This window comes from Poeciliopsis prolifica, unplaced genomic scaffold (assembly GCF_027474105.1).
Source record: "Poeciliopsis prolifica strain line A6 unplaced genomic scaffold, Auburn_PproV2 SCAFFOLD021, whole genome shotgun sequence".
In the NCBI taxonomy this organism is placed as follows: Eukaryota; Metazoa; Chordata; class Actinopteri; order Cyprinodontiformes; family Poeciliidae; genus Poeciliopsis; species Poeciliopsis prolifica.
The window spans coordinates 2,167,531-2,183,245 of NW_026562396.1; the positions used below are offsets into that span (position 1 = coordinate 2,167,531).

The 15,715-nt window shown below is 40.4% G+C and overlaps 3 protein-coding genes across 4 annotated transcripts; 2 read left to right on the plus strand and 1 right to left on the minus strand.

Moving 5' to 3' along the window:
• Positions 1–133: 133 nt before the first annotated feature.
• trmt10c (tRNA methyltransferase 10C, mitochondrial RNase P subunit) lies at positions 134–2,154 on the plus strand. Its single transcript, XM_055044991.1, has one exon. The coding sequence runs from the start codon at positions 349–351 to the stop codon at positions 1,873–1,875; it is 1,527 nt and encodes a 508-aa protein (XP_054900966.1). The 5' UTR covers positions 134–348; the 3' UTR covers positions 1,876–2,154.
• On the minus strand, positions 2,046–6,417 carry blzf1 (basic leucine zipper nuclear factor 1). Its single transcript, XM_055044992.1, has 7 exons — positions 6,288–6,417; positions 5,941–6,006; positions 4,896–5,350; positions 4,504–4,703; positions 4,188–4,316; positions 3,133–3,361; positions 2,046–3,020 (listed from the first exon to the last, which is right to left on the minus strand). The coding sequence occupies exons 2-7, from the start codon at positions 5,963–5,965 to the stop codon at positions 2,835–2,837; spliced, it is 1,224 nt and encodes a 407-aa protein (XP_054900967.1). The 5' UTR covers positions 5,966–6,006; positions 6,288–6,417; the 3' UTR covers positions 2,046–2,834.
• On the plus strand, positions 5,284–15,427 carry ercc5 (excision repair cross-complementation group 5). 2 transcript variants are annotated; one of them, XM_055044990.1, is made up of 16 exons: positions 5,284–5,372; positions 6,747–6,857; positions 6,988–7,163; positions 7,249–7,364; positions 7,450–7,551; positions 8,069–8,123; positions 8,501–8,644; positions 8,725–8,935; positions 9,676–10,542; positions 10,615–10,892; positions 11,501–11,620; positions 12,822–13,035; positions 13,221–13,365; positions 13,463–13,663; positions 13,781–13,865; positions 14,834–15,427. In XM_055044990.1, exons 2-16 carry the CDS (start codon positions 6,770–6,772, stop codon positions 15,329–15,331), a joined length of 3,300 nt encoding a protein of 1,099 aa, XP_054900965.1. In that variant the 5' UTR covers positions 5,284–5,372; positions 6,747–6,769; the 3' UTR covers positions 15,332–15,427. The 2 variants fall into 2 exon arrangements, with proteins under 2 accessions (XP_054900965.1, XP_054900964.1); XM_055044989.1 differs by lacking the exon at positions 5,284–5,372 and adding an exon at positions 5,941–6,000.
• The last annotated feature ends 288 nt before the right edge of the window (positions 15,428–15,715 follow it).

The following is a 15,715-nucleotide window of genomic DNA, read 5'->3' on the forward strand; positions in this document are numbered from 1 at the left end:
ACAATAGTTATAAATTGGGTTTCTTTTCATAAGGCAACATCTTACTTTGATAAACATATGATTTTATTCTCTCCTTTAACTGAAACGTTTCTCACGTTTTAGTACGACACAATATGACGTGACACCGTGTAACAACGTGACCTTCCATCAAATTTTCTTGAAGGAAGTCTGAAAAACACGTGTGGACGAGGATTTCTCATTCCATGAGGTATAACAGAATGAATATTCTTGTCGTGATCATTTGATGAAAAACGAGCGGTAAATAATATCGCCAATGATATTTATTGGGTCGTGCAAAGGAAGCTAAGTTTGACGGTCCGGTTGAGGGAGTGAACTGTTTTTGTCACAATGCTGCGACTCTTCTCAGCCACATGCTGCAATTTGCTGTTGAAAAGAACATTTTTGACATCCACGAACAAACCAGCCTTTGCTACCAGACCTTACAGAGAGTCCATCCTCGTCAGTCACTTCTGCACAGGTCACACTGTGAAGAAGGATGGCCTCGACATTAAAGAAGTCCTATCCGAGGAAAAAGAAGCACTAGATCTTGACAGATGGAAGTCTGTAATGACGTCACAAGCTGCATTTCAGGAGCAAAAACTTTCTCGTGGAGTGGAAGCCGAGGAGGATGATGATGGTGACACAGACAGTACAGGTGATGATGTGAAGGACAGCTCCTCATTGGAGGCAACTCGTGAACTGGTTTCCATGTGGCGTCAAGCTGGGAGACTGGTACCTCAGGAAATGACCGAGGAGGACTTGTGGACGCTGGCAGGCCTCACCACCAAGTCCTCCCGTAAAAAGTACCTGAAGTACCTGGCTGTCAAGGAGGGTTACAAACAGATCCGCAAGGAGAAGCAGCAGAAGAAAAAGGCTGACAAAGAGGCTTCAATGAAGCAGAGAAAGGAGTTGGAAAACAGTGAAGAAGACGAAGAAGGCAATCAAGATGGACGCAAACTAAAAAACACAATGTTTCTCCAGTTCTGGGACCGCAGCCTGGACAAACTGTTGGCCTGGAGGACCGCTCAGGCAATGCGGTTTGGTCAACCAATTGTTTTTGACTTGAGCTATGCATCCAACATGTCCAGGCGGGAGATAGAGAACACAGTGTCTCAGCTGATGGAGGTGGAAGCGTGGAACCGGCGTGCAACAGACCCCTTTCACCTTCACTTTTGCAACCTGCAGCCAGACAGCCTCTACAAGAAGGAGCTAATTAAGCGTTACGGCACAGAGGCCTGGGACCGCTTGCTCATCACCAGCACTGAACAACATTATATCGATATGTTCCCCAGGGAACAGCTCGTTTACCTCACTGCAGACTCTCCCAACGTCCTGCGCAGCTTCGATCACTCCAAGGTCTACATCATCGGAGCCATGGTGGACAAGTCCATCCAGTGCGGAGTGTCACTAGCCAATGCCAAGCGCCTGAAACTAGCAACAGCTCGCTTACCCCTTGATGAGTTTCTTTGTTGGGAAATGGGAGCCAAAAATTTGACTCTGGACCAGATGATTCGCATCATGCTGACAATCAAAGACACGGGGAAATGGGAAGAAGCCTTACAGTTTGTGCCACAGCGGAAGCACGATGGCTTCTATCAACGGCAGACACAAACAGCGGTTTCAAATGACAGCCCCAGAATTGTGAAAAAACGCGCTCCGAGAATGAGTGGTGATGTGTTCATGAGGTCTGAGGCAAAAGACACTGGGCAAACATTTAAGAACCAGACGGTTTATAAATCCAATCATGATGGAATGACTGAACAGAACGGCACCAGAAACATTTCTCCAGCTGCAACTAAAGTGCGTACATCGTTAAAAAGCCAGATGGAAGCAAGAAAAACAGGAAACAAGCCAAGGATGTGGCGGCATGAGTAACAGAAAATAACTAGTGTGTGTTAGAAAGTATCAATGTAAGAAGTGGTGTGGAAATTGTTCTAATATCCACTTTGTTTTCACACTGGGTGACCCTGGGTGAAAACAAAGATCAGTTTTGTCTGTACAAATGACAAGAATATGATTTCTTTAAAAGGTAGAAACTTCTTTGGTCTTTATTTTAATCTGACAGAAAACAAGATGCTTAAATAACATTTTGACAGTTTTAGAGCAAATAAAAGTATACCCATTACTGTAAAGTTTTCTATACAGATGAAATACAATATATAGAGCCTGTCTGTTTTGTTCTTAAATACTGTATCATGTAAGTAGCTTCATAGTATATTCTAAGCAACAACAAAAAAAAAGATGAAAATAGAATCTCACACTGGTAAAATTCAAGCAGGGTTTTCTTTTCAAACAAAACTGCACAATACTTATCACAGTACTGTCAATTCACTTTCACCAATGCGTTTACAGTACATAAAATAAAATATATTCCTGAAGTGAAAAAAGCACCATAAATGGGAAAAAAACCCTCCTGAATTAAAAGAGGCAACTATGCTTCTTTAATGTCTGACTTCCTGTCATCTGTGTTACTACCTAATTATTCTCTGCAGTATGAAAGTAGAAACTGGTTAAATAAAAACACTATGCACATGAGTAATGCGTTCCATTAGAACTAATAAACTCGTCCAGTGTAGCACTGGACTCTGATCTCACATCTCAGCGGTAAACATGATTTACATATCAGTCCACAATGGAGTTGAAATGCTTTCTTAATTCCAGACTAGTGTTTGGTGTTTTCCAAGAGCTTAATAAGTTAAGCAACACATTTAAAACTATTAAACTGAAATGACAGCAAATAAACAGTCATGGTTTCTGCTACAGCTCCAGCTTGCCATCTTTATTTTTTAAAATATAAAAAAAGGCTAATCCTCTCTGTATCAAATGAGGATGACCTATAGAACTATAATGTCGCCAGTGCATCGTTCGCAGCAGTTGAAGGTTATGTTCTCGTAGCGGGTGTAAGGGTGAAACCTGCCGATGCTTTTCTTGCTGCTCAGAAAGTTCGGGGATGTGGAGTCACTGAGCGCAGGTTCTGCCTTGCTTTCTGAACAAGAGATTGGATTCAAAACCTTCAACACCTAGAGCAAGTAAATTGAATAAAGAAAAAACATTGTTCAGTTGCTGGGTTCTAAAACTAGCAGAACACATTAGGGAAAGAAAAACAGGTAACATTTAACATAAACTTGATACCTTCTCAGCCATCTTCTCAGCCGGTGTGCTGCAGAGATGTTCGGCTGGTGCACTACTGCCCTTCGACACAGTGCTGTTGGCGTTGTTTTTGCCCAACAGATGAGAGTTGATAGCATCTGCTAGCTTGTGATTGGCTGCAGCCAGCTCTCCGATGCTGAGAGGCTGAGCACTGGGATAATAAGTCTGCTGTCTGCCCCACTGCAAAGACACTAGGAGCTGTTCCAGGGACCTGGCAACACAAAGACAATGTAACAGCTCCACAATCATTTCAAAACATATCTAGTATGTATCTAAATGTATCTAAATCTAGTATCTAAATCTCTTGTTTTTGAGTAAAACACTTCCAAAAGGAACCAATGCAACAAGAAGCAAGGCTGAATGAATCAGTTATTCGAAAAACAGAAACAGATGTAGTCAAAGAGCTGAACAAAATTATTACAGGGACACAAAAAGCATTAAAGACATGAAACTAACATGCATATGAAAAGAAAAAAAAGAAGTTTTAATTTCAAGAATGAAGCGAAACAAATTTTAAATATGCATCTGGCATCTGACTGCCAGCATATACTTTGATACTGTAATACTTTAAAATCAGTCCAAATGCCATAGGAACAAAACGCTATGAATATTAAACAGGAGTTGTTTTAAGAGCTTTAATATCCAAGCTGAAGCGTTTGTACAAGCTTCTCTGATGCACTTTCTAGTCTAGAAAACAACACATAAAAAGTCCATACAAAAACACATGAACATTTTTGTCTAGTTCAATCAATAGTACAACAGAATTACAAAACACCAGGCATTGAACCTTGGGGAGCCTCACTAGGTAAAGAATATAATTTCTACAGAAAAGTAGTCACTAACTTTTATATAAGACAACCTAATAGGAGGAAACCCACTGTTATCACAATTAGGGTAGGTTTTGGAGTGTTGGATGCTTTTGTCAAACATTCTAATTAGCATGTAGGACTGACCCACTTTAACAGAATCTGAGTGCTTCTTAGACTCAACTTGAACATTTGAGAGGAGTCGGTAATTATTGATCAGTGTGGTGTTACCTGTGACTGAGCACCATGTCCCTGGAGAACTCCTCTCGCTCCAACAGCAGGTCTTGAATCGCTCCTTGGGCCTCTCTGATCTGCCTCTGCAGAGCAGCTCTGGCATTTGTCAGTTCCTCTGCCATGACTCTGAAGTAACAACAGTTTTTTAATACATGTCAACGTGACGGTTATGTTGTGTTTATGAAGCATGGTTTTTTAAACTGAAAGCATCCTTCTTTTGATTGTAAATGTCACTCCCTTTGAAACTAAGAAGATGATCTTAAACTTTTCAACCAATTAAAATGAAGACAAAATTAAGTGGAGCATTTCCCACCTGCTGGCGAGGAATTTGCTCCTCCAGACGTCACACTGGATACTCATACGTTCCAGCTGCTCCGCTGTGTGTGAAAGGCTTCGGCCTAAAGCCTCGTTCTCCAGAATGAGCTGGTTTTTCTCTCGTGCAAGACGTTCAAACTGGTACTCGAGGTCATCGCCTATCGAGGCTACCAACAGCTTCTTCAGTTCGCGGTTTACCTGCCACAGTTTAGAAACAAGATTACAATAAATGTAAAGTAGTTTTATACTCAAATTATACATAAACTCTGATATGTAAGATACAATAACTAAAAGGAATCAACATTTCAGATAACTATTATGTAATATAATTACTCTCTGCAGATTGTTTTTACACTGAAATCTGTGAATTTCATTTTGCTCGTGCCTTACCTCTGTCTGCACACGGAGTTGATTGGAAAGGCCCTCTTTGTCTTGCAGGAGCCGGCGTTCAGAGTTCTGTAGCTTCTCCAGCTGTCCTCTCCAGTCCTCCACAAGCGGAGGAGAGCCCTGCTCCTCGGCCTGCTGCCCGGCCTCGCCTTTCCCCTCAGGGGGTCCCGCCCGGCTACTCCGGGTGATAGCAGCTCTGGGCACAATAATCCTCACGGCTTCCACTTCTGTACACGCTTCTCTATTCACTTTGCCTAGGTGAAGCACGCCGAGAAGCTGTGGGGTAACAGGGGGGGTGACATGTGGAGATTTTGGGCTGTGCTTTGGGTTTGCTGCTTTAAGGAGAGGAACTTCAGATAAAAACGGTGGCGGGGCGTCAGTGATGACCTCCAGTGTGACTGGTGGTTTTTCAGTTTCCATGCCATCACCGGGTCCTCGAATAGGCACAGTGGCAGAACCTAGAAGAAAACAATAAGAAAAGTAAGAGCAGTTATTTTTAAACACTTCTGCCTAAAAATCAAATATGTTTATTGATCTGTCCAATGCAGTGTCCTGTCTTAATGCCTTTTCAGAATAACCTGGGCTATCGGGTCTGTAAACTATCACAATGTATTCTGATTACTATTATTTTACTATTTTCTACTACACGTTCTTGTTTTCTTCTCAAGACCGAAATCCATTTTAAGATCAATTTTAAAATATATGTTGCAATCCTATTACAATGCATCAACATAATTTCCAATATTGTGTGAAGCAGATATATTCAGCTAAATGTACTTAACCTGCAACAATTTGCAACGTACGTCACTCTTAGGCACGTAACAGGACAAACAGTGGGACTTTATACCAATGAAGGCAACACAAAGGGCCCTGGTTACTGTTAAAAATTGAATTAACATTAATTGACGTACACAACTATAGTTTTCAGGAACCTGTTTAAAAAAACATAAGATGTTTTACATCCATACAGCTAATGCTTGAACAATAGATCAAGCATGGATGATGCAGTTTTATTTAAAAAAAGAGGATAAACGAACATGCTACGTACCTCTTACAACTGCTGCAGCAGCCATGGCGGCGGAGGAGACGCAGCTTTAGCTTAAACCGGGTAATTCTGTCGTAATTCACAGGAAAGACGGCATTATTTGGCAACAATTACAGCACTATTTGTTTATGAAAGAAATGCGTTGCTCATAGTTCACCTTTTATCAGCTTGGTGCTGATAAGGTTACATATTAAGGGAAGCTAGTCGTTGAGCTAGGTGTTAGCAAAAGTAAGAACTTCATCAGCACGAGCTACAGCAGTCAGCTCTTCTTTACTGAGAGAATTTATCAGAAATGTTTACTGCGACTTAAATCCTAAGCCTTAAAGTGGAAATATTATGTACTAACATACCAGGTAAAAATGAATTTGACCTCCTCCTCGGTTCTAAGTCGTGTCAGCTGTTTGTTTTGCCAACCGGACACGGTTGGTCTGTCGTGAGCGCACGTAGTGTTTTCTTCCCCGTGATTGAACTTCCAGGCAAAACTTCCTGTCAAAACAATTTTTTTATCTAAATAAAACTGGATTAAAGGAAGTTTCTCTCGATCAATTTTTAGAAAAAAAATTATAACGCGAAAGTAAATTTTTACCCCGATCACAAATTTGCTTTATTTACTAAATAAGGCAGCGCAGTAGCAGATAACCTGACGAATTACTCCGCGTTGCTGAACAGCGGAACCTTCGTGTCTTCTCGGAGTTGCAGTACGGAGTTCAGAAATGCTGCAAAAACACTTTGGCTCCATTTGTCTTATTCCATTGTTAAAATTGCCAGAAGTCTTGGTAAGTCCACCCTTCTGCACTTTACTTTGGCAGGGTGTGTGCCTTGAGTTGCTGTCATGGGAGTGCACGGACTTTGGAGACTCCTGGAGAGTACAGGCAAACCCATCAACCCCGAGACACTGGAAGGAAAGATTCTCGCTGTTGGTATCCTAACCTTTAATTTGATCTGTTTATTCTTCCTAGTTTTTTAGATGTTTTTTTCTTTCATCTATGAAACGCATTTATCGATTCCGACTCATGCGTCATAAAGATAACCTTAACCAGCGCTCCTCAGACATCAGTATATGGCTGAACCAGGCAGTGAAGGGGGTGAGAGACCGTGAAGGCAACAGCGTCCAGAACGCCCACCTCCTCACTCTGTTCAACCGCATCTGCAAGCTGCTGTTCTTTCGCATTAGACCGGTGTTTGTGTTCGACGGAGATGCTCCCTTGCTGAAGAAGCAGACCCTGGTGAGACCATCCCAGAGGATCACTGTTGTGGGTGTAATAAATGCCGACACCGAACTTTCCGTTTACAAACACCCTTCTCTTGCAGGCTCTGAGGAGGCAGAGGAAAGAGGAGGTGACCACTCAGTCCAAACAGACCAATGAGAAACTTCTGAAGACCTTCCTGAAGAGACAAGCTATCAAAGCTGCACTTGGAGATCATAGGTGAGCAGGAGGAGGCAGAATGGTGGCATTTTGTACATGCTCTATCTGCTATATTCTTTACATTTTTGTCTGAAATATTCCACAGTAAGGACCCTCTACCAAGCCTCTCCAGCGTGAAAAGAAGTGAAGTGGACGACATGTATGTCCTACCCGCCCTTCCACCCACAGAGGAAAAGGAAAGAAGCAGGTCAGAGTCAAGAAGTGTTATTGCTGTCTGGTTAAATGATTTATTGCACCCTCAACATTTGCTTAATTTATGATTAATTTATTGGGGTTTGATGTGATCAACGGACACTTTGTGAATTGTTGTTTGGTGTTAGAAAAATAGCAATCTAAACAGGAGCCACTTTACTCTGAAACCCTTAAAGAAAATGGAGAGGAACCAGCTGCGTAAGTAGTCATCTAATTAGCATTTCTTATCTGGTATGTAATTTAACCTAAGTATAAATACACCAAGGTACTGAGTGTATGAGAAAGTAAATAACATGCAACGTATTACTTTAGAAGAACTGACTACTGAAGAGTGCTTTTGGATTTAGAAACAAAAGGACAAATTAATTGAATATGGTTAAATAATTACTGGTGTCATTTAAAAAAAATATCCTAATTAGCTTTCAATCAAAAACAACACTGTCATAAATGTATACTTTGGTGTAGATAGTAATATGTAGTCATGACAGATGATTTGTTTTTTCTCCTTGCAGCTCAGAAGAGGATGAGGAGGGGAAAGACAGTGACGAAATGGTCGAAACATACCAGGTAAAAATAAAGGCATTAATAAACACAAAACGTATTCAGATTTAAATCTCGAGGTACTTTGCTACAGAAATAAGTTCAGTTAACTTCAAATGAATCCAATTTATTTCAGTCTATCCAGCGGCCTTCGTGTACAGATTATTCTAATCCAAATTACAATATTTTTACATTACAATACGATTAATAAAGAGTTTTCTATTTTAATTTCTTGGGGTCTTTTTAAGTGAGTGTCTGACTGTTAAACATTACTGAGCGAAGTCGTTCCAAAATGTATTCTGGCTACCTTTTCTTTCTGTTTTGCATGTCTCCTCCCAAATAAATGTCAAACTTTTTTTCTTTGACAATTCACCTTCAAAGCCAGATTCCTAATTTTGTTTCAGGAAGAACTGTATGAGAACCCAAACTCTGTGGACATAAACTCAGAGGATTTTACCGCCCTGCCTCCTGAGATGAAACACGAGATACTCAAAGAGATGAAAGAATTTTGCAAAAGACGTCGGACCATGTTTAACAAACCTCCTGAGGTACATCTAAGCCTCAAATACACTCCAGTCTCCTCTATTCTTTCCACTACTAACTCCTTTGTATTTTCCTTCTCTTCTAGCGTTCCGGAGACTTTTCGCAGTACCAACTGGCTGGCCTGCTGCAGAGGAACCGGCTGAACCAGCGTCTGGAGGGAGTTGAGAAGGAGATGAGCCAGTGCAGTGCCGGCAGCGCTCCACAACTCGGTCAGCAGGATGAGGATCAGCAGAATCGCAGCGTGGAGTCAAAGCGGCTGGTTTCAGAAGACAACTCGCACTATATACTTATAAAAGGTGAGGCAGATGTAGCATTATGTTAATAATACTTATGCACAATACCTGATTCTAGATGGAAGTATGTCTTTAATTTATATATATATATATATATATATATATATATATATATATATATATATATATATATCTATATATATATATATATATAGATATATATATATATATATATATATATATATATATATTAGCTCACATTTAAATTTCTTTTAAGGATCAGGGTCTAAATCTGTAAATTTTATTGGCTCCATGGCCAGTTTTAGATTTACTTAGATATAACTGTTGTACTTTCCCATAGAACTGATACAATTAATCGTGTTCAATCAATTATTGACATAATTGTTAATTAGTTTAGTAATTGATCAATTGCTAATTGGCATATACTAAATAAAATATAAAATTTTCTGTAAAAAACACAGCATTCTCTGAGTAGAAATGAAGCCAAAACTCTTAAAAAATGTTGCCTTTAATATAAAAACAATTCTTTGTCTGTAAATATTTTCTACCCAGAACTCCTCAAGTGTTAAAGTTTTAGATTCAGCTGGTTGAGATTCTGTAAAATTCTCCTATTTGGTACCTTTTGCTTTCCAATTATTAATTGGTTAATCGAAAAAATAATCAAGAGATCATTATTCTGTCTACTACACTGTACTAATGTTGTACTGATGTTGAGTGAAGCAAAACGGGCTTATGTCTTTTAATTTCTGTAAAAATCAACTCTTTACTCTCTTCACCTATAGGTTCCAAAAAAAATGAAACAGCCTCACAGAGCCAACCTGCAGCTGCACCCTGGACAAGTTCTAGAAAAAGGAAAGCTGACAAACCCGAGCCTCTCTGGCGACCCATCACTGAAGAAGACAACGACGAAGAAGAGGATGTACGACCTACCTGCTCAGACACCGTCAACCCGCCTGTGTCAAAACCATCCCAGCTAGACACGTCTCCGCCTTCGCCTCGGACACTCAAGGCAATCCAGGCTGCTATGAGTGACAGCTCAGACGAAGAGAAGCTGAATCCAGATAGCAAGGATGGCAAAGTGTCTCCACGGACACTCCTCGCAATCCAGCAGGCATTAACTGAGGATGAAGTAAGTGTCTCACCGTCCAAACGGCAGACAAGTCCCCAGTGTCCTGTGCGGCGAGTGGTAATCAGTAGCTCTGATGAGGAGACAAAGCCTTCCCTTAAGGAAGAGTCAGACTTCAGTCAAAGCGCCACACGCCAAAGTTCACACATCGAAGACAGTTTGCTGGGCAGTAGCTCTGGAGATGAGCTGGAGGAAGTGATTGGAGAGAGAAATAAAGCTTTTCGCTCTGCGGCGCTTCAAAAAAGTCCCACAACAGCAACGGAGTCAGAGGTGGAGCGCGTCCGGGAAGCGGAGAAACAAAAAGAGCTGGAGCCGAGAGAACCTGAGCACAAGCTGCACGCTTCTCAATCCAGTCAGGAGTTATCCATCAGCTCTCCTTCGCTTCCAAGTGGAAAACAGGCCAGCACAGAGACAGAGCAGAGACTCCCAGATAAGAGCAAGGATGGACTCACCGCTGGCCTGGCAAAAACTGACGGAGACGACATCAAGTCAGAGAACAGCCAGCAGGAAAGCGACTCAGAAGGTAAAACTCCAATAATTTTTAGACTCAACTGTTTGTTTTATCATTCAAATGTAAAATGGTTGTGTTTCACAGAGAGCTTCATTGAGGTGTCCGAGGAGGAATTTAAGCAGGAGGATGCAAATGATTCAGCAGGAGAAAAGAGGATTTTAGAAGAGGTCCAGGAAGATGAGGCAAAAACTGAAGAAGAGTCAGAGGAAAGTTTGACTCAGGTTGTTGGTCATCCAGCTCTGAGCTCAGACAAGGAGAATGAGGAGGAGGGAGAGCAAAGGAAAGCTCAGGAAAAAGAGGGGAAGGACGACATGAAATCCAAACCAACAGCAGAAAACAACGAGTGGGAACACCTCGACATGGTTGGTATTTCTCCATCAAACCAGAAGCTCTTCGTCTCATACTGTAATAAGCTGAAACAATTTATTAGATTTTTTTTTTACCTAGGCGAGTCAAAATATTATTGTTAATATTATAACTAGCCTCCTGCTAATGTGTCAATTGGTTGATGTAATTCACAAGTTATATGATGATTATGACAAAGGCTCAACATAAACACCTTTAAGTTGTTTAGACTCATTCAATTTTAAATAGGGAAAATTGCCAACAACCAAAATAGTATTTCTAGTCTAATGCAGCGGTTTCCGATGCCGTTTTATTTTCAAAACAAATAATTCATCCTAACATTTGTTTCTCCCTATTATAAATCCCTGAGAGTATATTTACTAATTTAGTGAAGTTATCTTTTGACCTTCAAGAGATATCTGAAATCTCTTGAAGCTGAAAAGCTTGCTCTCTTCAAAATGAGTTTAAGATTATGTTCTGCAGCAAAGTAGCTCTATTTAAATATTTCCTTGCTATCATAACTTTAACGTCGACATCTTTAGGTGGCATCTGAACTACTTGATTTCAGATGAACCTGCTCAGCAGATCAGTGTGCTTGTAGAGTAACGTGTTTGTTGCGCTGCAGGACGAGCTGCAGGCTCTGGAGACCTCGCTGCAGCTGGAGCAGAGCAACCTGAGGGAGCAGAAGCAGCAGCAGGAGCGGATGGCGAACACAGTCACGGGGCAGATGTACCTGGAGAGCCAGGTGAACGAGACGAGCTGTGTAATTGGATCCGGTCTAACGGCGAGCAAACGTTCCTTACGCAATCTGACTTGCGCTTATGAATTTAAACTTTCTGTGACGGTGACCTGACAGCTGATCATTCACAGCAGGTGCAGGAGCTCCGTGAGGGAGGGGGAGGGTTGCATTTGCCAAAACACACAGCTCGACTTGCGTTGGCTGCTGCGATTTTAATTTACAGCGTGTTCAGTTTACACATATTTGTGTTTATGTTTATGATCAGAATTTTCCTGTACTAACTGTATCACAAAATCAGCACTGGTGTATACCTGTCAGAGTGGAATGATCTTCATTAATGCTTTCAGCTGTTTTGATAATGAGCTGCTAAGAGCAAAGGGATTCCTCACATGACAACAAAAGCTCCCTGGAGAAACGCATTGCTGTCATCTTAAAAGCACACACTCTGAGAGTTATAGAAAAAACAACAGCGACATTAAGGTATCAGAAGAACATTTAAGTAGAAACTATATGTGTTAAAATTATGATGTCATCCTGCAGTACTGTCAAGGGCCACAAGTGTTGCAATACAGTAGATAAAAAGTCCTGCAAGAACTGTTGTATATATTTATTTAAACAACACTGGAAATACATACATTAAATAAATAACAAATGTTTCTGTAGTTATTTAAATTGTATTTATATTTCAAGCTAATGTTTCAATGTAATTAGGAAAACCTACATGAAATATTTATTGTTATCATTCATTTTTTATTGGTCAGCCTCACCCATCAAAGTCAGAGAGGCGGGGCTAAAAGGGCTGATGAGACCTATGGGTTCTTCAATTGGCTAAGGGGTTAATCAATTAGATGCTGTGGTGCATTTAATGAGTCATAATTTGAGTTTATTATTATTACTGTTGACTGCAGCACAGACAATCTAAAATAATTAAATTATATACAATTTTAAAAGGCAATGACTAAATTACTTTACATTAAACTTAATTGTGGTTATACCTACATCATAAATTAGTTTAATGTATATATTATAGTTTTTATCAAAACAATAATTAACAAAATCATTTATTTTGGATTATGGCACGTTTGTCTCTCAGTACTGACTGTTTGCTATAATTAGCAACTATAAACCCTGAAGCATTTTCCAGTCTGTGGTTTTATTTTTTTATTCTTTGTTTTGCTTTGTAAAACGATGAGTGTTTTGAACGCAGGAGCTGCTGCGGCTGTTCGGCGTGCCGTTTCTGGTGGCTCCCATGGAGGCCGAGGCTCAGTGCGCGGCGTTGGACCGCGCCGACCAGACAAACGGGACCATCACAGACGACTCTGACGTGTGGCTGTTTGGAGGACGACACGTTTACAGGAACTTCTTCAGCCAGAACAAATATGTTGAGCACTACCAGTTCAGCGATCTGCAGAGCCAGTTAGGTCAGTGACTGCTGTCATTTTGTGCTGTGTTTTGGGGAGAGCCTAAAGTGAAAGAATAGAGGAATGACAGAGATTAAATTGATGAGCTCATGAACACATTGGAGAATGTAACAATTTTTTGGGTAAAGCTAGATAATCTATCAGTTTTCCTTCTGATGAAGTGCGATGGCGCCTGTCTTTGCCAGGTCTGGACAGAACAAAGATGATCAATCTGGCTTATCTGCTTGGAAGTGACTACACAGAGGGTGTTGCAGGAGTGGGATATGTTACTGGCATGGAGATATTGAATGAGTTTCCAGGGCCAGGACTGGAGCCACTAATACAGCTTAGGTTTGTTTGTTTGTTTGTTTTTTTTTTTAGCTCTAACAAACTGCAGGAACACATTAATATTAAAGAGCAACTATATTCTCCATTTTTGTCCCTGTAGTAAGTGGTGGTGTGAGGCTCAGGAGAAGAAGCGTCTGACTGATAATCCCAGAGATACGAAGGTGAAGAAGAAGTTGAGGGAACTGAAACTTCAGCCTGGCTTCCCCAACCCTGCGGTGGCTCAGGCTTACCTTCAGCCTGCTGTTGATCAGTCCCAGGCCTCCTTCAGCTGGGGCCGCCCGCAACTCGACATGATCAAAGAATATCCTTTTGTTTCTGCAGCCGTTTTACAGTGAAGCTGCAAAGGAACATTTTTTTAATAAGATAATATCTTGTATTTCTGTTTTCTTTGTGATCTTTTCTTTGACCTCTTCGTCACGTTCTGTCTCAGTCGTTTTGGTTGGAGCAGCAGAAAGACGGAGGAGACGCTCCAACCTGTGATCAAACAGCTCAACAACCAACAGGTCTCTGAGAGACTTTACCCACCTTGACGGGGTTACCACCATGTTTGATTGCTTTATCGTCAGTAATGTAGCTGTTTCTGCTGATATGACATGAGACTCACGCTCCTGCCACTACGCTCCTGCCACTACTTTCTGAAACTATAAGTAGGGTTTATATAAGTAATGATTAAGTTGTGCTCAAAGTTTGAACAAAGTTTACAACTCTTTCATTGATCCTGTAAAGCAGGATCAGTGGAGGTATTAGCTAGCATTTTGCTAATAAGAAGCTAAGAATCAACTCCTTAAGTAGCAGATTGTCCTATTTGCCATCTAGACAGGGCTAAAGGTAATTCCAATGTTTGGAAGGTTAAACAGCTGGGAGGGAATTAAAAAGGGCCAAAAGCATAAAGGGCTAAAAAATGACAAATTTACTGTCATAAATAACTGTTTTTAAAAGTAATAAATAATTTAAAAGAAATATTTAACTTTGACATCTTTAGTTTCTGAAATATATTTGTGCATAACTTTGGCTGTACTTACACAAAATGCATGAAATTAACCATTTGCTTCATATTTTGAAATACATTTTGCATAATGCATATTTTCTTGCAACATTTTGTGGAATAATCATTCCCATTCAGTTCTCATCTGTTTTAAAACCAATTAAAATATTGTTTTCCATTAGGTAACAATATGCTCTCATGTATTGTAAATTTACCGTAAATGGACATATGTGGTATGAGAATAAAAATCTATTTGCAAAAAATCAGGAATCACCATTGATGCTATTTGTTTGGTTCTCTTGGACTCTGACAAAGAACCCAAATAGAAAGATAATCAATTTCTTGTGTTTTACTATAAAAAAAACAGACTTGTTTTAATCGATTCAATTGACATTTTAATATGTAAATATGTCTTATATTATGTAAAGGGTGAAGTTAAGGAATGTATCAAACCCCCCCCCCCCCCCTTTTTTTTTTTCTTTTTAGACTCAGCTCCGAATTGACTCATTCTTCCGCTTGGAGCAGCAGGAAAAGCAGGCGATCCGCAGCCAGCGACTCCGCCGAGCCGTCACCTGCATGAAGAGAAAGGAGAGGGAAGGAGGAGACGATGAAAGTAGTGAAGAAGAACTGCCTTCTCCATCCAAATCCAGGAAAGGAAATCTAAAAAACACAGAAGGACAGACAGAAGAGGAGCCCCCTGTAGCAGGTGGAGGTTTCTTAGCTCCAAAGTCGAATTCTGAATCTCCTTTTACATCCCTCAGGGATTTCTGTAGTCCAGGTGAGGAATCCTTCACAGCAACACCTGCTCACCAGTCTACCAAAAAACTACCTCAGAAATCCAGCAGGAAGAGCAGCAGCAGCAGCTCCAGTGAAGACAGCGACGAAGGCAGGGCCGTTGCGATGGTTACAGCCCGATCTGTGTTTGAGACCAACAGACGAGGCCGAGGAGGAAAACGCACAAGAGGAAGAGGAAAGAAGCTTTAAGACGCTCCACTTTTACATAAAAGTTGAAACTTGTGATACTAAATGTGAAACCAGCTGGAAATTTCTGAAAATAAATTAACTGAGAGTTTTCTGTAATATGCATTGTTTTTTTTTTTTGTTTTTTTATAAACACTGAAGCTACTGGGAATATTTTTTATTTGCAGATAGGAGGCATGCTTGTCTGCATTAAAAAAAAAAAATTTTTCCCTAAGTATGTGTCCAGTGTAATTTCTTTTTCTGCTATATCAACACTAACAACAGTTCAAGTGAAATGTATTATACTGATCTAACCTCATTATCCATACACCTTAAACACATTTACAGTCAGACACATCTCAATATGTAAAATGCCTGTATACACAAACAAGTTTTCAAATAAAGAAT